The 26280-nt window shown below is 51.3% G+C and overlaps 4 protein-coding genes across 7 annotated transcripts; all 4 read right to left on the bottom strand.

Annotated features, from left to right (window-relative positions):
- Positions 1-1872: 1872 nt before the first annotated feature.
- LOC113991156 (keratin-associated protein 5-5-like) lies at positions 1873-4441 on the bottom strand. Of its 4 annotated transcripts, none has more exons than XM_039386909.1 (3): positions 4418-4441; positions 3410-3504; positions 1873-2419 (listed from the first exon to the last, which is right to left on the bottom strand). In XM_039386909.1, exon 3 carries the CDS (start codon positions 2392-2394, stop codon positions 2176-2178), a length of 219 nt encoding a protein of 72 aa, XP_039242843.1. In that variant the 5' UTR covers positions 2395-2419; positions 3410-3504; positions 4418-4441; the 3' UTR covers positions 1873-2175. The 4 variants fall into 4 exon arrangements, with proteins under 4 accessions (XP_039242843.1, XP_027583050.2, XP_039242844.1 ...); XM_027727249.2 differs by lacking the exon at positions 4418-4441 and adding an exon at positions 4251-4260; XM_039386910.1 differs by lacking the exon at positions 4418-4441 and adding an exon at positions 3624-4012 and having other exon boundaries at positions 1873-2446.
- A 6617-nt stretch (positions 4442-11058) lies between these two features.
- Positions 11059-12560, bottom strand: LOC120324397 (keratin-associated protein 5-5-like). The gene has a single exon (XM_039386907.1). It carries the CDS (start codon positions 12543-12545, stop codon positions 11412-11414), a length of 1134 nt encoding a protein of 377 aa, XP_039242841.1. The 5' UTR covers positions 12546-12560; the 3' UTR covers positions 11059-11411.
- Positions 12561-17055: 4495 nt separating this feature from the next.
- LOC113991201 (putative small proline-rich protein 5) lies at positions 17056-17349 on the bottom strand. Its single transcript, XM_027727306.2, has one exon. It carries the CDS (start codon positions 17347-17349, stop codon positions 17056-17058), a length of 294 nt encoding a protein of 97 aa, XP_027583107.1.
- Positions 17350-20266: 2917 nt separating this feature from the next.
- On the bottom strand, positions 20267-20614 carry LOC113991153 (putative small proline-rich protein 5). The gene has a single exon (XM_027727246.1). It carries the CDS (start codon positions 20612-20614, stop codon positions 20267-20269), a length of 348 nt encoding a protein of 115 aa, XP_027583047.1.
- Between the last annotated feature and the right edge of the window lie 5666 nt (positions 20615-26280).

Here is a 26280-nt window from a genome sequence, read left to right as displayed (position 1 = left end):
TATGTGGCCGAGGTCTCTTGGGAATGAGACATGCCCTGGGAATGAGGAGCCGAGCTCTGCCACGGCCATGTGTGTGTTTTGTTCTGGCACTTGCTGTTGGATTAATCAGCCCCAATTAGCATCTCCCTCGGTGGAACGTCAGCTCAGCTCCTTTGCATGTGCAGTGGCCCATTATCTAATTAGTTCTCCCACTGGTCATGCTCAGATGTGCTGTTACCTCCTGTCAGTCAGATGGGATCCTGGGATAAGGATACCTGGAATACCGGGATGCTGAGTGATGTGCCCAAAAGGAGACTCTCGTGGCAGTGGGAAAACCACAGGAAGGCCCAGGAGTCCTTCCAGGGCACGGGGAGGGAATCCAGGGTGACATCAGGACCATGAGGAACAGCAGGTGTTGCTGCCCTGTGTGTGACTGGAAGACTTGAGCCCCAAACCCAGGATCCCTCCGGACACCAGGAGCAGGGATGGACCAGGGCAGGCTGGGGATGGGATGTTTATTCCCTTATTTAAATGAATTCATTCCCTTCCAGGTCAGGAGCACCTCGGCCAGGTGAGTGACTACGGCAAGGAAAAGCCTTTTATGTGTGGAAAATCTGGAATGAGGGCAGCCAGAGGAGCAGTGACCTCATGGACCATTCCAGCATGTCCACCTTTCTGACATTTTCCTTTGACCCATTTTCAGCGCAGCTGCTCCGTTTTGCATTTCTGTGGACGGGTCGAGGCATTTTTAAGGACTGGGAAAACATCTCTCCCAGCAGCCCCCAGGGCAGGAGGCATTTCCATGCACTCCCTCCACGGTGGAGCCTCTCCAGGGGATGCTCAGAGGTTTGTCCAGTGGAATTTGGGTCTGAATCACTGGGGAAAGCATGTGCAGAATTCAGGGGTGTGGTTTCAGGGCTGTGCTGGAGATAATTTATTCTGTAGCTGCAGGAACAGTGTCACTGCCTTGCAGGAAGCAGGGAAAGGTGGAAAAGAACTTGGTATCTGTCAAGGCCAATGAGGATTTTAGATTTAGAACTCGTTGCCAGTGTCCCAGGATTATGCTGGGCTTGGATTTAAAAGAATGACTTTGGAGTCACTTCCCTTCCTGAGGATTTCACAAATCACCAAGTGCAAATATTTAATTTCTTAATCTTGTCTCTTAAATTTTGCCATATTTGAATAGAATTCCAGATAAATTAGGTACTATTTCTGAATCCATCAGGCTGGACTTATATCTGGAGCTCTGGGCAACCTGGTCTGGTGGGAGGTGTCCCTTCCCATGGCAGGGGGTGGAATGAGATGGTCTTTAAAGTCCCTTCCAACCTAAACTATTCTGTGATTCTGTGATTCTGGCAATGACTCCCTCCCTCTGTGCAGACCACACTTCCTGGTCTATTTAATCTTATTGACAAGATATCAAACCTCTTAAAAGGTTTATCAAACCTCTTAAAAGGTTTATCAAACCTCTTAAAAGGTTTATCAAACCTCTTAAAAGGTTTATCAAACCTCTTAAAAGGTTTATCAAACCTCTCAAATTCCAGCAAATTCCCTGGAAAGAATTCCATTAGGAAAAAAGACCTTTAGCTCTGACTTTAGGGCCACACAGATGCTTTGATTGCAAACTGTGTCTTCAAAGTCAAAGCAGGGGGAAGAGAATGGAACTGGGTGACCAAGGGGATGCTGAAATAACACTGATGAGTCCTGCTTTCCCTTGGATGAGAGGCTGACCCAAGAATTTCACCACTCCGGGGTGTTGGCATCAGCAGAATGACAAATAGTTGCAAAATTAATTACATTAAGAAATTAAACAAATGCTAAAAACGTCCCAGACCGGAGCTCTGGTTTAAAAGAGAAAGATAAACGAGTAAATGAATAAACATAACCCAGGAGTTTGCAGGATCATAACTGACACATTTTATTATGATTCATGACTAATTAGAGGTTAAAGGGAGGAAAGGGAGAACTGAAGCATCCAACATCCCACACACCCAGAGGAGAGGAGCAGCGGGCCCAGGGCTCACGGAGGGAAACCCCACCCAGCGCTGGGCAGCGACTGCACGAGCACCGGGTGACCAAAGGCAGGCAAAGGACAGGAGATCTACAGTCTCTAAGCAAAGCAGGGGTGGTGGCCAGGTCCATATCCACGTCTGGAAGCACAGGTGAGCCGGGAGGGCAGCGGGCAGGGCCGGGGGCTCAGTTGCCGCCGCAGCAGCCGCCGCAGCAGCCCCTGTTGTTGTTGCTGATGGTGTAGCAGCAGGACATGGGCATGCAGCAGGACTGCACGGGCATGCAGCAGGGGCTGCAGCACTGCATGGGGGAGCAGCACATCGGGGTCTTGCAGCACGAGGGGGTGCTGTAGCAGGTCAGGGAGTAGCTTCCTCCTCCGCAGCAGCCGCAGCCTCCGTTGGGCATCTTGTTGGTTGGAGAGTTGGCAAAGCTGGGAAGAATCACAGAATGTGCTGAGCTGGAAGGGACCCACAAAGACCATCCAGTCCAACCCTCAGCCCTGCACAGGCCCAGCCCCAAGAGTCCCACCCTGTGCCCCAGAGGATCATCCAAACCCTCCTGGAGCTCTGGCAGCCTTGGGGCTGTGCCCACTGCCCTGGGGAGCCTGGGCAGTGCCCACCCACCCTCTGGGGGAAGAACCTTTTCCTGAGATCCAGCCTGACCCTGACACAGCTCCAACCATTCCCTGGGTGCTGTCCCTGGTCCCCCCAGAGCAGAGCTCAGGGCCTGCCCCTCCTCTGCCCCTGCCCATGAAGTTGGAACTGCAGAGTTTGGGTTTTTTCTCTGCCTGAATCTCCTGGTTCTTTAGACAGCTTAAAGCTGCCTTATCCCAAAGTCCCTGGTGTCCAGGATCCCAGGACAGCCTGTCCCTGGGATCTCCATGTTTTTGGTTTGGACACCTGTGCACTTGGAATATTGTCCAGCACTGGTTCCATCAGAGGGAAACCACCCAGGCAAAGCTGAGAGGAGCAGAGACAGTCTGTGACTGGGAGCAGGAGGTTTGGAAACACAATTCATTCAAAGCTCTGGTTGTGCTCAACTTGGAGGTTTGAGGAGGTGAAACCAAGGGTTGTTTTGTTTTGTAAATGTTGGTTGTAACTCCTCTTTTTCCTCCAATGTCAGTCCCACCTCCTCATTCCCGGGCATCCCTAATTTCCCAGGAAGAGCAGCCCAGCACAGTGCACGCAGTCCTCAGGCTGGGCCTTCCTGGAATGTTCTCCAACCCCTTGCTCTGCCTGGCCCTGCTGATGCTCCTGGAGCCTCCTTTAACCTTTCCAGGCCCCATAAATCCTCATGCAGAGTTTATAGAAGCCCAGCTCCCAAACCCCATCCCAGATCCCCAGTTAGATCTGGATGCTGCTCTCAGATATCCAAGATTTCCTTTTGGGGAATGAAGGGAGATTCAGAAGTTCTCACTTACCCTGTTGAAGAGTGAGGAGAGGTGAAGGGAGGAGAAGATGAGCGAATGAAGCGAGCTGGGCCAGGAGACCTTTTATAGTCCTGAACACCTTCCTCCTGGAAGTGAGACAGCCATTGACCATCCCAGTTTCCCTGTTTACCAACCCAAACCCATATTTTTTAGCCCTACGTGTCGCCTGGTATTTGCATTTTGCCCTATTACTTGTGATCACTACCTTTGTTGGGCCCCATAATTGTTTAGCCTGCAGATAATCAAAGGGCTTCTATGAATACTGATGAATTTGTCCTCCCCACAACCTTGCCAGGGAGCCAGAAAAATGCATCCTCGTATCTGTTTGACAAAGGCAGGCAGTGAGGGCCGGGGATGTTCTGGGCCTTACTCAGCACCTGCCGCTGCTGAGTCAGTGCAAGGCCCGAAACTGAGCCCCGGCCTCGTGTCTCTGGGCCTCGTGATGGGTGGTTTCATCAGGCTGGTGTTTGAAACACAGGTTTGGGAAACGTCATGGAAATGGGGCTGTTTGTTCCTGTCACGGGGACGGGCACGTGAGGAGGGAGCGAGAAGTGATGGGGACCTGTCGAGAGTCACCCGAGCTCGGGGCTCAGTCACCCGCACGAGAGTCCTGCAAGGCCATGGAATCATGGGATGGTTTGGGCTGGAAGGGACCTTGAAGATCATCCCATTCCACCCCCTGCCATGGGCAGGGACACCTTCCACTAGTCCAGGTTGCTCCAGCCTGGCCTTGGACACTTCCAGGGATGGGGCAGCCACAGCTTCCCTGGGCAACCTGTGCCAGGGCCTCCCCACCTCACAGGGAAGGATTTCTTCCCAATATCCATCTAACCCTCCTCTCTGTCAGTCTGAATCCATTCCCACTCATCCTGTCACTCCAGGCCCTTCTAAATAGTTTCTCCTCATGTTTCTTGCAGGATCCCTTCAGGTCCTGCAAGGCCACAATCAGGTCACCCCGAAGCTTCTCTTCTCTAGGCTGAACAATCCCAACTCTGCAACCTTTCCTCCCAGCAGAGCTGCTCCATCCCTCTGCTCAGCTCCTCTGGAGTGGCTCCAGCAGCTCCAGGTGCTCCCTGGGCTGTTCCCCAGGGCTGGAGCAGCTCTGCTGGGGGGTCTCAGCTGAGGGGGCAGAATCCCCCCCTGCCCTGCTGCCACAGGGGGGTTCTGGGCTGGGTCATGTCCAGCCTCTCCCCCACATCTCGCCCTCATGCACCCCGAGAGCATCTTTGGGGTGCCAAAACCATCTCTGATTTTTGGTTTGTCCAAACTTCTGCAAATCCAGTCTGTGTGGGGGGGGTCAGGTTTGTGTGCAGGCATTGCTAAAACAAGGTTGGGGTTTGTGATGCTTGGCTGGGACTGCTTTCCTAGAAACCCCTTCAGAACCTCTGTATTGAGTATTCCCTTCTGAATATTTATGATTTTATTTATTAATTTTATTTTTATTAATATTTTATTAATATTTCTCTTTTAAATTAAAAATTTAAGGGGCAGCTCTGCCTGTGCAAGCAGCAACACAAGGAATGGTGGCCCTGGGACTGGGTGTGATGCAAGTCAACGAGTCCCTCCTGCAACCTCCCCTTCCATCCTCCTGAAATCTGCTTTGCTGAGCCCTGGTCCCAAAAGGAGCACCCTCAGCTCCTCACCAGGGAGGGAGGGGCTTTAGGTGGGTGTTGGAAATGGAAGGAACCCAGAATGAACCAAAGGGTGAGAAGGTTGAGGTGACCAGCACAGAGAACTGGTCCTGACTGGGCTCACGGAGCTGAGTGGGAGGTGAAACCATTTTCTGGGAGGGAAAGAGGAAGGGAGGAAGGTCAAGGTAAGGCAGAGCCTTGGGCAGGGTGGATGAATCCTTGTTTAACACTTTGCTCTGGGGCTCAGTCCTGGCAGGAATGGGGGGTTTGGGAGGAATTTTTTCCACGGTCTGAAATTGCAGCTCCCATTGGAGGAGCTCGTACATTATCCTGGGAGCTGCCTAATGAAAGGATGGTGGAGCCTGCCTGGCGAGTTCCCTGTGCGTCCTCGCATCCCTGGGGATCCCTGGGGTGCTCTGCAGAGGGGTCCTCTCGGGTGAGCTGCCCCCAGCCCCCGGGATGGTCACAGTGGCCTTGCTTTGCTTTCTGCACAGTGCCAGGGGGGAGCAGATTGAGATTTTAGTGCTGTTTCAGCCCTGCAGGAAATGCTGCCAACTCCTTTCCAGGCTTCCCTGGCATGAGAATAATTCCTTGAGTGAAATACTGGAGAACAGCACATGTAATTGCAACTTCTCCAGACAGGGCAGAAGAACATGAGTGGCATTTCCTCCCCAGCAGTCCCCTCTGAGGAGGAACCAACTTCCCAGCCCAAGAGAACTGATTTATTTATTCACTTACAAGGAATTAATGGGGCAGAAGTGAAGGCAAATGCTTCACTTGTGCCTCCAGAGGGAACTTTTCCATGGGCAAGACCTGCAACTGTGAGAAGGGCTGATCTAGGGGGGCATTTCCCACCCAGGGGAGTCGTGTCCAGCTGTTGGTGTAACTGAGGTGCTCAAACCATCTTTGGGGAGTGGGATATGGATCAGAATGCAAAGAAGGGACGTATCAGTGTGAAAACAGAGTGAGAAAAGGGCATTAAATGCATAAAAAGGACTGTGGTGCAGTTTTTGAGGGTTTTGGTTCAACTCCAGCTGATCCTCTCGCTCCTCGAAGGCAGAGGAGCTTTCTCAGGTTTTGTCCTCCCACTTCAACTCGGTATCTGGTTACTCAGATGTTTTAGCAGAGGCAAGACCTCTGTCTCCTAAGTGTCAAACTGTTTATTTGGCTGTCTGTAGGTCCTGAGGCAGATCTCTGGCTACTTGGAATCCAGGGAGCTTTCCTGTGTCAGACTGTTACAGAAGGGGCTCACTTCCTTCATGAGTTCATTGTATTATTTTCATAGGATCACAGAATGGTTTGGGTTCCAAGAGACCTTAAAGCTCATCCCATTCCACCCCCTGCCATGGGCAGGGACACTTCCCACTAGCCCAGGTTGCTCCAAGCCCCGTCCAACCTGGCCTTGGACACTCCCAGGGATGAGGCAGCCACAGCTTCTGTGGGCAACCTGTGCCAGGGCCTCCCCACCCTCCCAGGGAACAATTCCTTCCCAATATCCAACCTAAATTTCCCCTCTGGCAGTCTGAACTCATCCTCCTTGTCCTGTCACTCCAGTTCCTGATGAACAGCCCCTCTCCTACTTCCCTGTAGCCCCTTCAGACACTGGAAAGCTGCTCTGAAATCTCCACACCACCTTCTCCTCTCCTGTTTTCTTCCCATTTCTTTATTTTATACTGGCTGGAGAAATATTGCTCACAGAGGTGCCAGAAACGCAGCTGGTGCTTAAACTGAAGCATCAGGGAAGCCCTGATTTTCTTTGTGCAGGGACCACCCCCCCCCCAACCCATTTAACACCTTGGAAATAGGAACATCCCAACACTGGAAAAACACCCAAGGAAAAGGCAGCGAACAAACACATCAACTCCAGGAGGTTTGCAGGGTCACAAACTACAGTTTATTGCCTTTTTTTTTTTTTTTTCCAGACAGATTGAAGCAAAACAGTGAAGAAAAGAATTCAACATCCCACAAACAGTGACGAGAAGAATTCAACATCCCACACCCCAAGAGGAAAGCGAAGAGCAGGACCAGGGCTGGCGAAGGAAGATCCCGCCGATCGCTGGGGAGCGGCTTCAAAGCCCTTCACGAGCAGCTGGGGACGGAAGGCAGGAAGAGAAGGTAAGATCTACATCTCTAAGTGAAGGAGGAGGAACATTCAGGTTGTTATCCACATCCATATCCAAATCCAGCAGGGAGGAGCCAGGCAGGGCTCAGTTGCCGCCGCAGCAGCCGCCGTTGTTGCCGCCGCAGCAGCCGCCGTTGTTGCTGGTGATGGTGTAGCAGCAGGGCATGGACATGGGCATGCAGCAGGACTGCACGGGCATGCAGCAGGGGCTGCAGCACTGCATGGGGGAGCAGCACACGGGCCTCTTGCAGCCCTTGGAGCTGCTATAGCAGGTCAGGGAGTAGCTTCCTCCTCCGCAGCAGCCGCTGGGCATCTTGTTGGTTGGAGTGTTGGCAAAGCTGGAAGGAAAAGAGAATTTGGGGGTTTTTTTGCTGCCTGAATCGCCCAGCTTAAAGCATTCTTATCCCAAAGTCCATCCCGAAGTGGCTGGGGAGGTGCCTGGTGTCCAGAATCCCAGGGCAGCCTGTCCCTGAGATCTCCACATTTTTGCATTGGATACATGTGCCTTTAGCACATGGTCCAGCACTGGTTCCATCAGAGAGAAACCACCCAGGAAGTGCCCAAACCCATCTCTGGTCCCAGACCCATCTCTGGTCCCAAACTCATCTCTGGTCACAGACCAATCTCTGGTCCCCAAAACAATCCCTGGTCCCCAGATCCTCTGTAGTGCCTGGTCTCAAACCAGACAGCACTAAAAATCCTGCAGAAACCCGCAGAAACCGAGTCCAAAAGTAAAGGCAAGCAGCAAACTCCAACTTACCCTGATGACCAGTGAGGACTGGAGAGAAGTGGAGGTGAGTGAATGAAGACCCCTCTGCCAGGGAGCCTTTTATACTCTCCAAAGCCTCCCCCCCTGGAAATGAGGCATTCCTTGGCTATTCTGACTCCCCTGGGGGTCACCCGGCACATCCTTCCCACGTGTCTTCCGGCATTTAATCTTTACCTCTTTCCTTTTGCTCACCTCCTCAATTCTGCCCCGTAATTACTCCTCCACACCAACAACAGACGCAAATTTCCTAATGAATTTGCGTTAATGGCACCGGAGGCAGCTCTGAGGAAGCTCCACTTCCCCGGGGGTGACCCCAGGACACACTCAGCAATGTGCCCAGGGCCGGGGGGTGCTGAAGCAGTGGGAGAACCACGCCTGGAACTTGGAGATGTCCCCACCCGTGCGTCCCCTCTGCCCTTGGTGGGGAATTTTTGGGGACCAGTGGGAACTGTTGGTCAATGTAAATCCTTGTTTTCCTGTCCCTGGGGTCAAAGTTTAGGCTGAAGGGTTTCTCCTTTCTCAGCCTTGCTCTTGGGTCTCCCTTCAGGGTGCTGGGCCCTCACACTCCCTGCTTTTTATTTCTGTTATATATTAAGGGTTTTTTTTTAATTTTCATCCATGGAATGGATGGATTAAATCAACCCCATGTGAGAAGGTGGTGTTGATGGTGCTTTCATGCCTTGAGAGGGACCAACAACAAAAGATGAGAGTTCCAAGATGCTGAGGCAGTGCCTACTCATGGCAAATCACGTCCAGCAGACTCTGACTGTGGGGCTGATGTGGTGGCAGGTGATCCCTGGTGGCCGGGACGTGATGTATCTTCCCAGGATGCGGCCGTGGCGTTGGGTGTCCCTTCTGGAATTGTCCCCAGGGGAGCATTGTTTAGGTCACTGCATAATAGCCAGAAACTTGCCTGCAGGAAGCAACGTCCTGCCTGTGTAAAGCCTCAGCCATCTCCCCTGAATAAGTCATTCATCACGTTTTTATCGGGCTTTATTGTCGCTGTATTGGCCAAGATGGTCCCAATCATCACAGAAACAATAATTCTATAATCATAGAAATGTGGAATAGTTTGGGTTGGAAGAGAACAACAAAGATCATCTAATCCAACCCTCCTGGATGGGCAGGGACAGATTCAACTACATCAGGTTGTTCAGAGCCCCGTCCAGCCTGGCCTTGGACACTCCCAGGGATCCAGGGGCAGCCACAGCTTCTTGGGGAAACCTTTGCCAGGGCCTCCCCACCCTCACAGGGAGGAATTTCTTCCCAATACCCAATCTAAACCTCATTTCTCTCAGTGGGAAGCCATTCCCCCTTGTCCTTTCCCTCCATCCCTTGCCCAAAGTCCCTCTCCAGCTCTCTTGAAGCCCTTTGGGCACTGGAAGGGGCTCTGAGGTTCTCCCTGGAACATTCTCCTCTCCAGTCTGAACCACCCCAACACTCTCAGCATTTATGGCATTTTTCCTGCTGTTAAATGTCATTTAATGTACAGTGGGGTCAGAAATGACACCTCCAGGAAGTCCCTTTTACATGCCATGCCCTGTTCTGTGATGTCTTTGTGAATTTCTGTGGTGGTTCGGTGAGTTTGGGACCTGCAGGACCTTTGTGAGTGGGGCAGGATCTGACCCTGCAGCTTTTCCAGGCTGGATAGGGCTCTGAGCAACCTGGACTAGTGGAAGGTGTCCCTGCCCATGGCAGGGGGTGGAATGAGATGATTATTAAGGTCCCTTCCAACCCAAACCATTCCATGACTCCACGATGAAATTAATAATCACATTATTTCCTTAACCAAGGCACTTCTGCTCTAGTTATGGTATAAAATATCCTCCTGCCAGTGCATTGTACATGATTTACCTCAGTAAAAGCCTCCTGAACACCTGGGAAGTGTTTTCAGAATAGTTAAACAGGTAGAGAAGATGATTCTAACACAGGTTGAGGAAGCAATCAAGCCAGTGCTCGAGGCACCTTCCCCAGACCTGCAATTCAGGGCTGACTCCTGCATTTTAATAGCAAAGAAAGTCCCAGCCAGGTAGGAAAGGTATCCCCGACTCATGTGTGGGCTATTCTAGGAATGAAGCCTTTAAGTTGTATGTTGAGCCCTGGGTTTCATTCCAGGGCTCGGAGTCCAGGAAGGCGCGGAGGAAACGCTCTGCTCACGTAAGAACAATTCCCATGGTTTCTGGGCTTTTATCTTCGGAAGATGGCAGTGGAAGAAGATGGTGCCCATGCTCAGTGAGTAGTGAATTCCTCTCAGTACCTCCTGAAATACCCTTTCCAAGATAAGGGAGTTCCTGTACATCTCACTGGGCTCTACAACTTCCTCCCGAGGGGCAGCTCCGACCTCTGCTCTGTGTGACAGGGACAGGACCCAGGGAGCGGCTGGAGCTGTGCCAGGGCAGGGTTAGACTGGATTTTAGGGAAAGGTTCTTCCCCCAGAGGGTGGTTGGCACTGACCAGGCTCCCCAGGGCAGTGGGCACAGCCCCAAGGCTGCCAGAGCTCCAGGAGGGTTTGGACAATGCTCTGAGGGATGGGGTGGGATTGTTGGGGTGTCTGTGCAGGGCCAGGGGTTGGATGGATGGTCCCTGTGGGACCCTTCCAGCTCAGGACATTCCATGATTCTATGATTTATGGAGTGTGTTTTCAGGTGGTGGGATTATGCCTCTATCAGTCCGTGTCATTTGAGTTTTAATTACCTTAACCTTTAAGTTTTACAGTAAACACTGAGCTGTGGCAAATGATCAGGAGGGGCAAGAAGGGATCCTAGAATCATGGAATGGTTTGGGTTGGAAGGGACATTGAAGATCATCCAGTCCCACCCCCTGCCATGGGCAGGGACACCTCCCACTATCCCAGGTTGCTCCAAGCCCTGTCCAACCTGGCCTTGGACACTCCCAGGGATGGGGCAGCCACAGCTTCTCTGGGCAACCCATTGCAGTGGCTCAGGCTGCTCTGCTGCAGACACGACCTAATTTGTGCCAGCAGACTGGGCAGCTCTTTGTTCCCTAAATGTCCTGCAGTGCCACTGGAGCTCATCTGAAGCCAAAGGCACAGATGGCACCGGAATGAGGGCAAATTCTGGGCAAAGCCGGGAAAGAACAACCAAAAGAGCAGAGGTTGCATTTTGCTTAATGCTCAGTTTTATTGTCTACAAGCCAAGAGAGGGAATGAAGAGTGATCACATTGCCAGCAAAGGGCTCCCAAGTCCCAACCACCAAGAAGAGAATGAACACCCCACTAATATCTAATGGCTCTTTGCCTTATACTATGGGTGATAAATTGAAGATACTCAATAACTAAAGGACAGAAAGAAGCAGCAGCTTAAGCTTGAAAAGAAGAAGAAAATCCCTACGTGTTGGCTCCATCACGATGAGAACCAGAGGCAAACGAGCAGGTTTTCATCTCCTGGGGCCTGTTCTCGTCGCACACCAGACGTGGAGCTGGCAGAGGTGCTTTTGCCACCCAGGGATGGCTCAGCAGCTCTTCTTGATGCAGCACTGCTGGATGGGGATGCAGGGGACACAGCACTTCCTGACAGTGGTGCAGCACTGCACGGGGCTGCAGCAAACCACCACGGGCTTCTTCACCACGTAGGAGCAGCAGGAGGAGCAGCAGGGCCGGGGCACACAGCAGACGGACTTCTGGCACACCTTGGTGCAGCACAGGGGCTGCTGGCACGGGTCACAGCAGACAGTCTTCTGGCACGGGTCACAGCACACAGACTGGCACGGGTCACAGCACACAGACTGGCACGGGTCACAGCAGCTGGACTGCTGGCATGGGTCACAGCACACAGACTGGCACGGGTCACAGCAGCTGGACTGCTGGCATGGATCACAGCAGGGCTTCTGGCACGGGTCACAGCAGACTGCCTGCTGGCACGGGTCACAGCAGGGCTTCTGGCATGGATCACAGCACACAGTCTGGCACGGGTCACAGCAGCTGGACTGCTGGCATGGATCACAGCAGGGCTTCTGGCATGGGTCACAGCACACAGTCTGGCACGGGTCACAGCAGGGCTTCTGACATGGGTCACAGCAGACTGCCTGCTGGCACGGGTCACAGCAGCTGGACTGCTGGCACGGGTCACAGCAGGGCTTCTGGCATGGGTCACAGCACACAGTCTGGCATGGGTCACAGCAGGGCTTCTGGCACGGGTCACAGCAGACTGCCTGCTGGCACGGGTCACAGCAGGGCTTCTGGCATGGGTCACAACACACAGTCTGGCATGGATCACAGCAGGGCTTCTGGCACGGATCACAGCAGACTGCCTGCTGGCACGGGTCACAGCACACAGACTGGCACGGGTCACAGCACACAGACTGGCACGGGTCACAGCAGACAGTCTTCTGGCACGGGTCACAGCACACTGTCTTCTGGCACGGGTCACAGCAGACAGTCTTCTGGCACGGGTCACAGCACACTGTCTTCTGGCACGGGTCGCAGCAGCAGGACTGCTGGCAGGGGCTGCAGCACACGCTCTTCTCGCAGCACACGGTTTTCTGGCAGGGGCTGCAGCACACGGTTTTCTGGCAGGGGCTGCAGCACACGGTCTTGGTCTTCACGACGGAGCAGCATCCTGTGGAGCAACATCCAGTGGAGCACATGTTGTTGGGAGTGTGGCTGAGGGTGGACGGAGTGAGGACCTGAAACACAGCGGACTTTCAGACACGACCCGTCTTTCCAAGTCTAGTGTTTATTTTGGCACAGAAGTGCTGCTGCCTCAAGCTGTGGGTGGTACCCACATCCCACCCTGCTTCCTACTGTGTTCCTTGAGGTGCCAAACTTCCTTGAGTTGCCAAGAAAGATCCTTACAGAAATCGAGCCACCTGTCGCTATCCCAGAGAGATTTCATCCAGTTCCCTCCTCCCTGAAGATCACTCCTGAACTTCCACTCCAAGAAGCTCATTTTCCACTCTGCCCTCCCTACTTTTTGCAAGACACAATAGACCAACAGGCTCAAAAGATCTGGATTTCCTAGAGAGCTGCAGAGCATGGAATCACAGAACAGTTTGGGTTGGAAGGGACCTCTAAAGGTCAATCCAGTCCAACACCCTGCAAAGATCAAACACAAAGACACATTTCCATTGACCAAACCCCAAACCATCACCACCACTGCTAATAGGTACCACTTACCGTAGCAGCTGAGAGGTGAAGTTGTGTGAGGAGCAAAGGGACCTGGAGACCTTTTATTTAGCTCGGGCTTGTCCTGCCGGACATGAGGTACCCCCCAGCAATTCGGGATTTACGCACTCAGCCTGCACTTATTCACCCAATGGGCCTTCAGCTGTTTAGTCTTTGCCTCGTGGGTTTTGACCAAGACCTCAATTTTGTGTCATTATCAATTTGTTGTGTGAATTTTTTACAGTTTTTTAATGTCAAGTTAATTCTTGTGGGATTCTTTAAAGGGTTTTTTTTCTGCTTGTTTTGCATATGGTAAAGCTGCTACATTGAGATCCTCTGTGGCTTGTTCAGCTTAATTAACATCAAAATCCTCATTAAGATTGAGGTGCAGTGGATTCCAGAGGCTTCTGGATGTCAGTCGCTCCTTGATATGATTTTTAGAATAGAATTCCAGGAAATGTAATTCCATGGCCTCATGTTTTGTATCTGAATGGAGAAATGGTGAAGCCCAGTGGGGTCCCTGGTCATCAGAAGGACAAATAGGGAACAGAAAGTTCTTGAGATCTTACCCCTCTCTATCTCATCCCATCCATGCAGGGGATGACACTTGGCCTTGGAATAGAATCATGGAATCATGGAATGTCCTGCACTGGAAGGGACCCACAAGGATTGTCAAAGTCCAACTCCTGGCCCTGCACAGCCCCACCAATCCCACCAGGCCCAAACAGCCCCTGAGCTCTGGCAGCTCAAGGCCTTGCCAAGACAATTTAGGTGCCCAGGACTGTGCAAATTCCCCGTGGAAATCCGGAGTTCGGCTCAAGTCGGGGTCCGTATTTTTCCAACTCCTTTCTGATGTATTCAAATCAAAGCCGAATGCAAAACCCCTCTGGAAGTTTTGCATCCTGTTTATGCTCAGCACAACTCGATCTGCAAAATTCCTATTCAATTCTTTTCAAATTCCACTTTGCCCTGGAGTAATGGAAGGTGTGATTTCTGGAATAACTCTGTGCTCACCTCTCAGTCACCCGTGGACGGCCATTAGAGCCAATGATAATGATCACCCCGTGATTATTCATTAATGACAGGCATTAATATCTGCTTTGCCTGAAGGCTCCATGGGATGTCCTGAGCACCTCGAGGATTTCAAATTAAACCACATCTTTATAAAATATTATCTCTCTGCTGTCAGAGGAAATTCAGGGGACTCGGGACCGTGACTGACGTGATGGAAGGTTTTGTGTCTGAGGTCACCCCGAGGAGAAGGGCTGATCCTGCTGCTTGGCCACCCTCCCCTGTGTCCTACAGCTTCTCTGGAGACACCCTGAGTTCTGCTGAGGGGAAGGAGAGAAGATTTAGGCTGTGTTTGCTCAGCCAGGACTAAAATCTGGGACGCTGAGGACACGATAGGTTGTCATGAACCTTCTGTTTGACTTCTGGGGACACAAAGCCTCTGTTTTCAGCCAGTTCTGTTGGGCAACTTCTGTTCAAACTTGGCTGCATCGCAGCTTGGAGGAGCTGCTCTTGCTTGGAGGGGTTCAGAGGGCCATGAAGTCACCACTTCTCCAGGCAAGGTCTTTCCAAGGTCAGCGTTCCTGCTCACTAAAACATGGGCTTAACTGAGCTCAGCCTCATGCTAATGAGCAGGTGAGACCAGGTCACTGCCACACATTATCATCTAATTAGAGACTGAGATTTATACACCAGCTGAGTACCTGCACCTCTTCAAACAGCCAAGGGGATTCCTGAGCCTGCAGAGAAATTCCAGGAGAATCCAACACTGAAAATATGGGGGATCCTGAGCAGGGAGGTAAAGTAAGAGATGTTGGTGAAAATAAGGCTTTGTGTGACTTTGTATGGATTTGGTGCATTGCTTCATCCAGAGAGCCGAAACCCCCACTGCTAGAGCTGGATGTGAATATCAAAAGGGTTTGAAGCTCTGTGAGATGGATCTGCAGGGATCCCATGGGGAAACCCATCACTGATTTTACAAAAGATTCAACCTAGAGACATAAAAATTTCCCAATTAAATTTTGCATGGAGTGGAGGGATTTAGGAGGCTCCATAAGGTGCCAGGAGTAGAGTAACACCCCTCTGTCTGTTTGGATTGGAGGATTATGGATGCAGTGAAGCAACCCTTGCTGGGAAACAAATTCCTCCTCATTAATCCTTCGGGGATTCCCACAGTTTATCCTGGTTGTGGAAATCTGCTGTTACGTTATTTAACACATATTAAACAGAGCAGAAACATCCCTTTAGGCTGTTTAGAGTGCTCTCCTCTCCAGGCTGAACATTCCCAACTCTCCCAGCCTGTCTCCATAGGGGAGGGGCTCCAGTCCCTTCACCAACACTGTGGCCTCCTCTGGACTCGCTCCAAGGCACAGTCACAGAGGAGAAAGTTGGACTCCTGGGGCAGCAAGAGAAAGTCTCAGCTTGAAGACAAACCCAGTGCTGTGGACACAGAGCTCCCCTACCTCAAACCCCACCTGCAGGGAGGGCAAGAATGAGTCAGAAACTGACTTGGCGCAGCTGCCAAGGGTCGTGTGAAGATGAGCCACCTCTTGGCAGGGACAACAACCCAGGTGCAGGTGAGTAATTAATTGCTCTCGGCATCCCATTGGCCACTTTTCCTTTTCAGCCTGTTCCTCTGTAATGACGATTTTCTCCATAACCTGTAAATAGGGAATTCCCATTCCTTAGAGACCAGCTGCTCATTTACTGGGCATTGCAGAGCTCGGCTCATTCCAGCCTGTTTCCCACGCCCGGGATGGGTGGATGAGTCACCCCAGGGAAACCTTCCCTTATTTTACAGTGGAGAAATTGTTTAATTGAGGGTGTTCCAAGGCAAGCTGCAAACCCTGCAGGATTTGCTTTGTTTTGCTTCCAAACGCAGCCCTAGGAAAGCAGGAACACGCAGGGAAAACAGGAATCCACAGGTCAGGCCCCCGGCTGGAAATCCAAACCCCCCAACGTGTGCTGAGCTCAGTGCAAGGATTTGTTTCCAATTAACCCTCCCAGCCCTCTGCGTGAGGTGCTCCTGGGATCACTGCTGGGAGCTGCAGGCATTTCCCATGGCTTTCATGTTTCCTTGGCGTTCCTCCTACCTGAGCTGCTTTCAGCAGGGATTAAAGCACAGCTCCAAACCCACAAGAAAACACAGGTGCCACCAGACAAGCACAGAATCCCAGGATTGCTGAGCTTGGAAAAGACCTCCCAGAACATCAAGTCCCCCCTGTGCCCCATCCCCACCTTGTCCCCAGCCCAGAGCACTCAGTGCCACAGCCAGTCCTTCCCTGGACACCTCCAGGGCTGGGGACTCCCCCACCTCCCTGGGCAGCCCCTGCCAAGGCCTGAACACCCTTTCCAGGAGGAAATTCCTCCTGATGCCCCACCTGACCCTCCCCTGGCACAGCTTGAGGCCATTTCCCCTCCTCCTGTCCCTTGTTCCCTGGGAGCAGAGCCCGACCCCCCCCGGCTCCCCCCTCCTGTCAGGGAATTCCAGAGCCAGAAGGTCCCCCCTGAGCCTCCTTTTCTCCGGGATGAGCCCCCCCAGCTCCCTCAGGTCCTTCTGGAGCTTCCCAGCCACTCTTCCCCCAGCTGGAGCTTCCCAGGGGGTTGTTGTGATCCCAGTGGAGGACTTGACACTTGGCCTTGTTAAACTCATACCTTGGCCCATCGATCCAGCCTGTGTGACAGAGTGGTGACTAAAACACCCAGAACTGTTCGCTTGGCTTCAAACACCATTTTTATTGTCTTGCAGGAGAGCGAAGCAGCAAAGCAAGGAGGAAACTGTTCCCAGCGGAGAGGGGACAAACAGCTCAAAACTCATGAGACCAAGAGGCTTCACCCCAAAATGGTGTCACCCCCAACCCTTCTTAGGACTGTTTGCCTGGAGAGAAGGCTGGAAAGGCTGGAAAGCCATGAGCACAGCAGTGAGCTTGAGGCCTTGGGCGAGGAACGAGGCAGCGCATCCGGGTGCCAGGATCAGATCCTTCCTCAGTACTTGGGGTACGTTGGTGGCATCTTGCAGATGTTCTTGGTGTACTGGGGGCAGTAGGGGACTGGGGGGCAATAACGCTGCACGGGGGGGCAATAACTCTGCACGGGGGGGCAATAACGCTGCACCGGGGGGCAACAGGGGGTCACGTAGCTGAACTTCTGCACAGGCTGCCTCTGGATGGTGTAGTGGCAGGAGGGCCCCGAGTCGTGGCAGGAGCGGGATCCGTGGCAGGAAGACCTGGATCCGTGGCAGGAGGACTCGTAGTCGTGGCAGGACCCCCGGGAGCACATCTTCTGGAGTATCAGCAGAGCTGTGTGGAGCAAGAGATCAACGTGGTGAGAGGAAACTCAGTTCACTTCTTGTATTCTCACCCTTTTTAATAATATTTTTCTTGACATCTCCAGTCTTGAGTCTCCAGCTTCTCTTTCTTTTTTCCTGCCTAATCCAGACCCAGCAATCCTGATGGATCTGCTGGGTGTGCTCTGGGAGCTGCTGTGTGGAACCAGGTCCCTACAAGCCAGCTGGAGCCCCATGAGCCCATTTCCAAACCCACCTCCCTTGTGAAAGAGCTCAGAGTTTGTGCCACCCGAGGATCCCTTCGAGTGCCTTTGCTGCCCCTTCCCGGTGATCCCCATCCCTCCACCTGCCATTCCCTCTTCCTCAGGGGCACAAGGAGGAACTTAACCAAGTCCCAGTTTCCAGGAGGTCCATAAAAACCTCTTGTGGAGTTTTCTTCTCTCTCAGCCAAAGCAGAAATAGTAAAATTGGTCTTACCCTCTTCAGCTGCAGCGAGAAGTTTCTGGAAGCGAAGGCGAGCGACTGAGGAGGACTGGGCTGAGCGACCTTTTATACCCTCCAAAGGTTATCTGGGATATGAGACACCTCTGTGCAATGACAGTTTAATTATTTCCGCTCTCAATCCCTATTTTTAGTGTTTCCTCTTTGGCACACCGTGTCCCATCCCATAGGTAATTCCCAACGCAGGGATTTTCGAAGGCACTTCTCTCCCGTTTCCTGGAGACTGACACTAATCTGACGGGTGTTAATTAGCTGGCCAGGGGATAACTGGGATTGCATCAGTGACAGAAAGGGCCCAGAAATGCTGACTCCTGGGGAAGGTCTCCCGTTGGGTGCAGGTGACAGCTCAGGACTTTAATTTGCCTGCTGCTGAATGCCAAGAGGAAATAATGGGATTATCAGCTGCAACTCCTGGGCATGGCACAAAGCTGGAAAATCCGGAGGGATCTCCTCGGTTCCCTGGTGTGGCAAAAAAGAAAATGTTTCTGGTGCTTCACGTGTTCCTTGAGTTGGCAGATGATTGGGATGATCCCATCAGATCGTTCCACGTGAATCAAAGGTTATTAAGATCAGAGAAAAACAGCTGACGATGAGCTCTGTGCAAGGTAGGAGTGTAGTCAGTTTTCCCATTCCTTGGTTTCTCTTTCCTTCACTGATATTTTTATGCTTTCCCCCCCCCCGACCTCACCTGCAGAGGAGTGTGGAAAGCAAAGGATTCAGAGAAAGGGAGCCAAAGTTTGAGCAAATATTGGATTCTGTCACTAAAGCTGGATTTATAACCCCATTTGACCCAGAGTTTGAAACCCAAGAAAAAGAAACTCATCAACTTGGGGAAATGTTGCCCATTAGAGCAATTTATTGACTGAGGAGAAGATCCTCCCAAAGTGTGGGTGTCCTGCAGCTTTTCTTCAGGCCAGAGGCAACGCAATTGCTTGTGGTGAGTTCTGTGCAGCAAGGGAGGATGGCCCCAATTCCTCAGGGACATTTTGTGACTCAGTTGTGGGTCCCAAACCAAAACCTGCACTTGCCCAGCCACCAAAATCAGTGCTGGTGTGACAGTTCTTTCCTCCAGGCTTTGTCCTGGAGCATCACACTGGTGTTCCTCCAAAATCTTTCTGCCTGGTCAACAACCTTCCAAAAATGGGGTGTTGTTGGTTACACCCACTCAAAAGGCATCTCTGAACCTTTCAGATTCAGGTCCTGTTAAAGAAAACGTGACCCTTAAAGAGTTCTAATCATCCTCTGCTCACAGGCCTTCCAGGGCAGTTTGTGGCTTCTGTTTTCAGAGGCTCAGACGTGTTCAGGTATTTGAAAATATTTCTATTTCTATTTCTATTTCTATTTCTATTTCTATTTCTATTTCTATTTCTATTTCTATTTCTATTTCTATTTCTATTTCTATTTCTATTTCTATTTCTATTTATTTGCCCAAGGTCTGGCATTGGGCTTGGAGGAAATTACTGCATGTTGAGAAAGAGCAACTGTGACCTACTTATTGCACTTCCATTTAATGAGCTATCACAGAATCCCAGGATCATTTAGGTTGGAAAAGCCCTCAAAGCCCCTGTGCCCCATCCCCACCTTGGCCCCAGCCCAGAGCACTCAGTGCCACAGCCACTCCTTCCCTGGACACCTCCAGGGCTGGGCACTCCCCCACCTCCCTGGGCAGCCCCTGCCAAGGCCTGAACACCCTTTCCAGGGGGAAATTCCTCCTCATGGCCAACCTGACCCTCCCCTGGCACAGCTTGAGGCCGTTTCCCCTCCTCCTGTCCCTTGTTCCCTGGGAGCAGAGCCCGACTCACACTTTTCTACACCCTCCTGTCAGGGAGTTGCTGAGTTTGAATTCAGGTTGAATTCTCTGATATTTTTTTCACAATGATGGGACAAAAATCTGTGTGGACCCCTGGAAGCAAGGAAAGCTTTTCTCTGCTCAACCTTATGCCCATGTAGATTTTTGGTAGCTGAGAACTTTTCCCTCTACTAATGTGTCTTCCCTTCATTCCCAAATGAATGTGGGAATTATTTGCCACCAACTGTTGGGATACTTTGAGAATATGAGGAAATTTGACTGAAGAACCCAGAAAAAAATGTAAAAAAAAAATCAAGGAAAAAGAGAATAAAGAAATTCAAAGACAACAAGGGTCTCATGAACTGCCAGATTTATTTCCCACACCCAGATGAGTCCGAAACAGAAAATGCACAACAGACAAAGATCCCCAACAGCAATTAAAGCCCTGAATAATTAGAAAGGACATTTCCCGAATAATTAGAAAGAATGACACCCCAGATGTTAATTAGGGGAACACTTCATCCCAGGGAGGCACATGGCAGGATTTCAGGGAGGAGGAGATGAGCCGTGGTCGGAGTTGAGGGAGGAGCCGGTGGGTCTGGAGTCGGGGTTGGATCCTGTCAATACTTGGGGCAAGCTGGTGGCAGGTTACAGATGTTCTTGGTGTACTGGGGGCAGTAGGGGACCTGGGGGCAGTAGGGGACCTGGGGGCAATATGGGACCTGGGGGCAGTAGGGGATCTGGGGGCAGTAAGGGCCCGGGGGGCAGTAGCGCTGCCCGGGGGGGCAGCAGGACGTCACGAAGCTGCATTTCTGCACCGGCTGCCTCTGGACGGGGTAGTGGCAGGAGGACTCCGAGTCGTGGCAGGAGGAGCGGGACCTGAGGCAGGAGAACCAGGATCTGTGGCTGGAAGAGCGGGATCCGTGGCAGGAGGACTCGTGGTCGTGGCAGGAGCTGCGGGAGCACATTGTTCCGGAGCGCCGGGAGCTGGAGGGAAGAGAGACCCCGTCAGCCCGGCACGGCTGGGACCCACAGGGGCCTCCCGTGCTTTCCTTGCCTCTTGTCCTGTATGGGATGGGAAGTGTTGTCTTCCTGTGTTTTGTAATATCTGGGATGTCGTGGCCCTGCCAGTGACTCTGCCTTGGCTTTTGGGGGATGCTCCGTGATGGTCCAGCTCTGATGGGAATTTCCCAGCCAAGATGCTACTTAAGGTAAAATTTACTTCTCAAATTTACTTCTACACTGATTTGTCTGAGCTCTCTCCCTCTCCATCACCAGCCAGTTTGGGAATGAATTCCTTGCTGGCTCCCGAAGACTTTGTGTCTTTGTGGATCTGCTCCTTCAATTACTCCTATTTTTCTATCAACCCATCTGTGAGCAAACCACGAGCACCCTCCGTGTAGCCAACATGTTCAGGCACCTGATCCCCCCAGCCAAGGAATTTCTAAGACAAAGGCAAGGTCTAAACACAGAACTAGTCCTCTGTCAACTTCTGCTGCTCAAGAGAAGACAAATCAATATAATCCAACTCACCCTTTGCTGGAGCAAGAGGAAGAGCGCGGAGAGCTGATGCTGAATGGAGGAGGAACAAGGCATGGCCAACTTTTATATCTTCCCAAGGGTTGTCCAAGAAATTAGGCACCTCTTGGCAATGCTGACACAAACACTCATATTCATATTTATCTTCTGTGTCTGGTTTTGAGCATTTCCGATTCGACGCCGTCAGGAAAAGCCATTATGACTTTTTCCTCAGCACTGTAATAGACAACAACGAATTTCCCAATCTGCTTATAAGGGAATTTTGAAGGCTGAGGCACATTTACATATTAAAAATGCACCTAACCCTGGAGTTATTAAGTGATTTGTCGTTGGGCAACCGGGATTGCATCAACGTACAAGTCAGAGGTGTTGACTCCGGGCCCGTGTGCTGCCCCTTGCTCTGCTCGGCACACTCACATTTTGATTGATGGATTTTTTTTCCTGACACAAGGCACTGTAATTAACAGCCCCAGCTCCCGGGGACTCGATTAGAGGGAGGTCCTGTTGACGAGCTCGAACGCACACGACGCCTCAGCACAGGAGGTGACGCCAAAAGGACATTCCCCAAATCCAATTTTTGTCATTCCGTTTGTGAATCCACCAACCCTCAACTGCTTCTCACTCCTGCTGCAACATCACCCTGTTTAATTCCTCCTCCAAGGAAGGAGGGGGGTTCAAAGCCTTTTGTGTGAGGATTTTCCCTCCTGGCAACCTGTTTTCAGACCTAGCTTGCTTTGGGGTCCTGATTTAAGCAGTTCTGTAATTTTTACTCATTTTTTTACCTTTTACAATGGCCCAAGATTTCAGGACAATAAATCAATCAATAAAATAAAATGGGTGATTGTTCCTTTCCTGTGACTTTTATCCAGGAGAGTGCCTCAGGAACAACTGAGGAGTTGGGGAAGGAGTTGATTTTTAGGGTCCCTTCCAACCCAAAGCATTTTATGACTTTCTGATTATTTTTCCTGATTTTTTCAGGGCCGTGATTCAGCAAACCAAAAGTGTTCAAGAAAATATTTCAGAGCCAATCTCGTTCAGGAAAATCCAAAGCCTTCTGAGAAGTGCTGTGAGTTGTAAATGCTGGAGAAACGGTTTATTCAGGTTGATAAAAACCTTTTTGGGGAAGGCCCTGGGGTCAGCTCTCCAGGAGAGAGGGTGAATTCACAGAATCACGGGATGGTTTGGGTTGGGAGGGACCGTGAGGATCGTCTCGTTCAGCTCTCAGGCTCAGAATTTCAGCTGAGTCTGGTTGTTGAGCTCCCTGAGAAGCTGATGCAGCCGAACAGGCGCCGGCAGGAGGAACTGAGCCTGTTCTGGAAGGGATGGCTCAGCTGGACGTGCTGGAGATAAGGGCAGTCCCAGGCTGCAAAAAGCAGACACACATTTACCATTTAGTTTTAAGTGCCTGCAACTGGCACTGGAAACAGCAGTTTGGAGCCCAGTGAAAGAAGGAGGGTTGGGAAAAAACCACTAAGTGCTCATTTGCACTTTTCAGACACCTGGAAATGTTTGTGATTCTGAGTCGGGGTGAGGAGTGGGAGGTGCTGCTGAGGGAGGGACTCAGTGAGGCAGTTCTACACTAAATAGAATCATGGCATGGTTTGGGTTGGAAGGGACCTTAAAAATCACTCCCTTCCACCCCCTGCCAGGGGCAGGGCCACCTTCTGCTATCCCAGGTTGCTCCAACCTGGCCTTGGACTCTTCCAGGGATGGGGCAGCCACAGCTTCTCTGGGCAACCTGTGCCAGGACCTCACCTCCCTCCCAGGAAAGAATTCCTTATATATATATATATATAAATATATAAAAATATAAATATATATAAATATATATAAATATATATTCTGTATATAAATATATATAAATAAATAGGGTGCAGGTGAGCTCCTTGCACATTCACCTGCCCCAGAAATGTCTCTGCAATCACTGGCTTTTATTATTTTGAAACTCTTGGGGCATTTTGTGCTAAGTTTTAAGAAAAGAAAGCGAAGGGGTGACTCAGAAGTCGGAGGTGACGATGATTCTCAGGTAAAGAGGTTAAAGAACAAACAAATATATCTAAAATATAAATAAATACATAAACGTAAATAAACAGATCATAAACTCTTTCTATTTCTGGAAATCAAATTTTATTGTCTCATCTGCGTGTCTTTGGGGGGTTGACACATCCGTGTGTCAGGCACCAGGAATCACTCCCGGCTCCACGGAAAACCACCTCAGCTGGGTCTTTTGTGCCGAGTAAATGAAACCAAATTGGACTCATGTTTTGGAGGAGATTCCAATCACAGACGAGGAATTCGAGGATCAAATCAAAGATGGGAAAAGAGAAGCATCAATTCAATATTTCAGGCACTGAGGGCACCCGAGGCGGGAGGGAGCCGGTGGGTCCAGGCTGGATCCTCCTGTTAATATTTGGGGTACGTTGGTGGCATCTTGCAGATGTTCTTGGTGTACTGGGGGCAGTAGGGGGCCGGGGGGCAATAACGCTGCAGGGGGGGGTAACAGGGCTGCACGGGGGGGCAATAATTCTGCACGGGGGGGCAACAGGGGGTCACATAGCTGAACTTCTGCACCGGCTGCCTCTGGAGGGTGTAGTGGCAGGAGGGCCCCGAGTCGTGGCAGGACGAGTGGGACTCGTGGCAGGAGGTTTCGTGGCTGTGGCAGGACCCCCGGGAGCACATTTTTCCTGGAGGATCAACAGAGCTGGAGGGGGGAGAGAGAGAGAGAGAGAAATGATCACGTGGTCACAGATGGACGTGATTACACCGACATCCTGCAGTTTGCTCTGGGATCCCCTGTTTTCTTCCTGATTTCTAGTTCTTCAGGGGTAAGGAAGTGGTGTCAGGGTTGATTGGGAGATGCTTTATAGCCCCCCCCCTAAACTTTTTTGGATGCAAGTTGCCTTTTAGAGAAAAATCGGTCCAAACCTTTGCTGGCCATGAGCAACTCCAGACCCTCCAGTGCCTTCTGCTTGAAAACCTGAAGTCCCTTGTCCACAAAATCCTCTCTCTGTTCTCTCTCTGTATTTCCCACAAAATCCTCTGGGCTTTCCCCTCTGTATTTTCCACCCTTTCTGTTGGTTTGGTTTGACTTGAGCCTCTGCCCAAAGCCTTTATTGTCATTTGCTTTAACAAAACAGCTCCTGTGGGTGAGCTTGGTCTCCAGCACCACCAAGGTCCAGAGGTGAGGAGTGACTGTCCTACTCCAACTCTACCAAAACTTGCAGGAAAACAGACAATTTCATAAAGAAACTCCAGAGGAAGAGAAAAACTGGACTTACCCTCTCAGCAATGGGGATGGAGGAGTGTTGGAGCAGAGCAGTGAGTGAAGGGAGCTGGGCTGAGGAACCTTTTATATGTTCCCAAAGGGTTATCTGGGACATGAGACACCTCTAATTACACATCCCAGCCCATTTCTATCCGCTGTGTTCAGCTTCCCGTATTTTCCCTTTGATGCTCTGTGCTTTTGGGATGGTAATTGTCCCATAAGTTATTAATAGCACCTTAATTCCTTCACCTCCCTGTGAAGGAGATTGGAAGGTATTTCATGGGAAGTGACACCGGCACCAAAACCGACGGATCTGCTCACGGACAACGTGGATCGAGCCCAGGAGATGTTTGTGACCCAGAAGAACCAAGTCCTCAGTGTCACATGGACCAAGAGCTCAACGTGATCAACCTCCATGTGAAGGAAAAATGACTGTTGCTGTTAATCCCTGTGGATTATGGTTAGGGCAGGAATCCTGCAGCTGAGTTGCCCAATGGGACCGGATACGAGGGATTTGCATTAGCCCAAATAAGTCCTTCATGGGTAATTCCGACCCTATCAAGGATTTCTCCTCTTCTTCTTCTTCTTCTCTGACCCTGGCTGGGCACCAGGTGCCCCCCAAAGTCCTGCCAGCAAACCCCCTCCAGTGTTGGCTCCTCTTTCCACGGCTGTAGATCCCCCTCCACCAAAACCTTGTCATCCAAACCCAACACGTGGCTTTAGATCCTGTTTTAGCAGCACTGAGTGCCACGTCCAGTCATTCCTGGAACATCTCCAGGGTGTCCTAAGTCCTGCTCCTGCTCCCAGAAATGATTTGGTGATTTTCCTGTTCCTATTTTCCTCTGTCCTTATCCAATTTACTCCTCATTTCCCCCCCAGATTTTAAATCAAACCCGTCTTTAGTTCTTCCTGGGAATCTTCAGCAGCTGAGCTGTGAGAAGGGGGGCTCTGGGGGGGTCACAGGAACACTGAGGGTGATATTTTGGACTGTTGGCTGGGACAAAGTGCTGGTGTTGCTGTCCTGTTTTCAGTCCTCAACCGTGGCCTCTCTGCAGCTCTTGTGGAACGGGGATGCTCAGACAGGGATGGAGCTCAAGCAAAAATAAACAAAGCAGTGGGAGAAGCTCCCGAGCCCGGATTTTCCCGTGAATCACTTCGGGATGAACTTGGGGCTTCCATGCCCGGGAACAAGTCATGCCCATCTCACCCAGCAATTACATCTTCTTGTCCCATAAAAGGCAGGAATGTGTCAACACTGGGATGACATCGTGGATTAGATGTCAGGCACGAGGGATTTGGGGTGATGCTCTCCTGACTCACAGGGATCCCTCCAACTGCTCCTCTCGCAGCTGAGCTCAGTGTCACAGGGCACACGGTGACCCCCCAAATCCTGCTCTGCAAAGCTGCTTTTGGGCTGCACTTGGGCCCAGAGAAGCTGTGGCTGCCCCATCCCTGGGAGTGTCCAAGGTTGGAGCAACCTGGGAGAGTGAGAGGTGTCCCTGCCATGGGACACTTGGCTCTGCCTACAACCAACCTGTGTGTTTGTTGTAAACAGTGCAAGAGAGAGACTTTCTGTGGAACATTTCCCTGCAGAGAGACCCTCCATGGAATATTTCTCAGCATCTTTGCTGCCCTGGCCTTTGTGGCAGGGGGAGGTGGGGACAATTCCCTGCTGGATTTTTGCAATCTGCTGCCCCTGCTCCACTTCTCAGATGGGCCGAGATAACAAAACCCCAGCTGGGCAGAGATTTGCTGTCTCTGCTGCTCGGGCCCTTCCCAAGTCTGTCCTCAGAGGAATGACACAACCTGCAGTGCCTCAGCTCTGCCAAG

Source organism: Pipra filicauda, unplaced genomic scaffold (assembly GCF_003945595.2).
Source record: "Pipra filicauda isolate LSUMZ 115617 unplaced genomic scaffold, ASM394559v2 scaffold512_size417520_pilon, whole genome shotgun sequence".
NCBI lineage: Eukaryota > Metazoa > Chordata > Aves > Passeriformes > Pipridae > Pipra > Pipra filicauda.
Note: the sequence above shows the minus strand (reverse complement) of the source record. Positions and strands in the feature narration are given on the sequence as shown.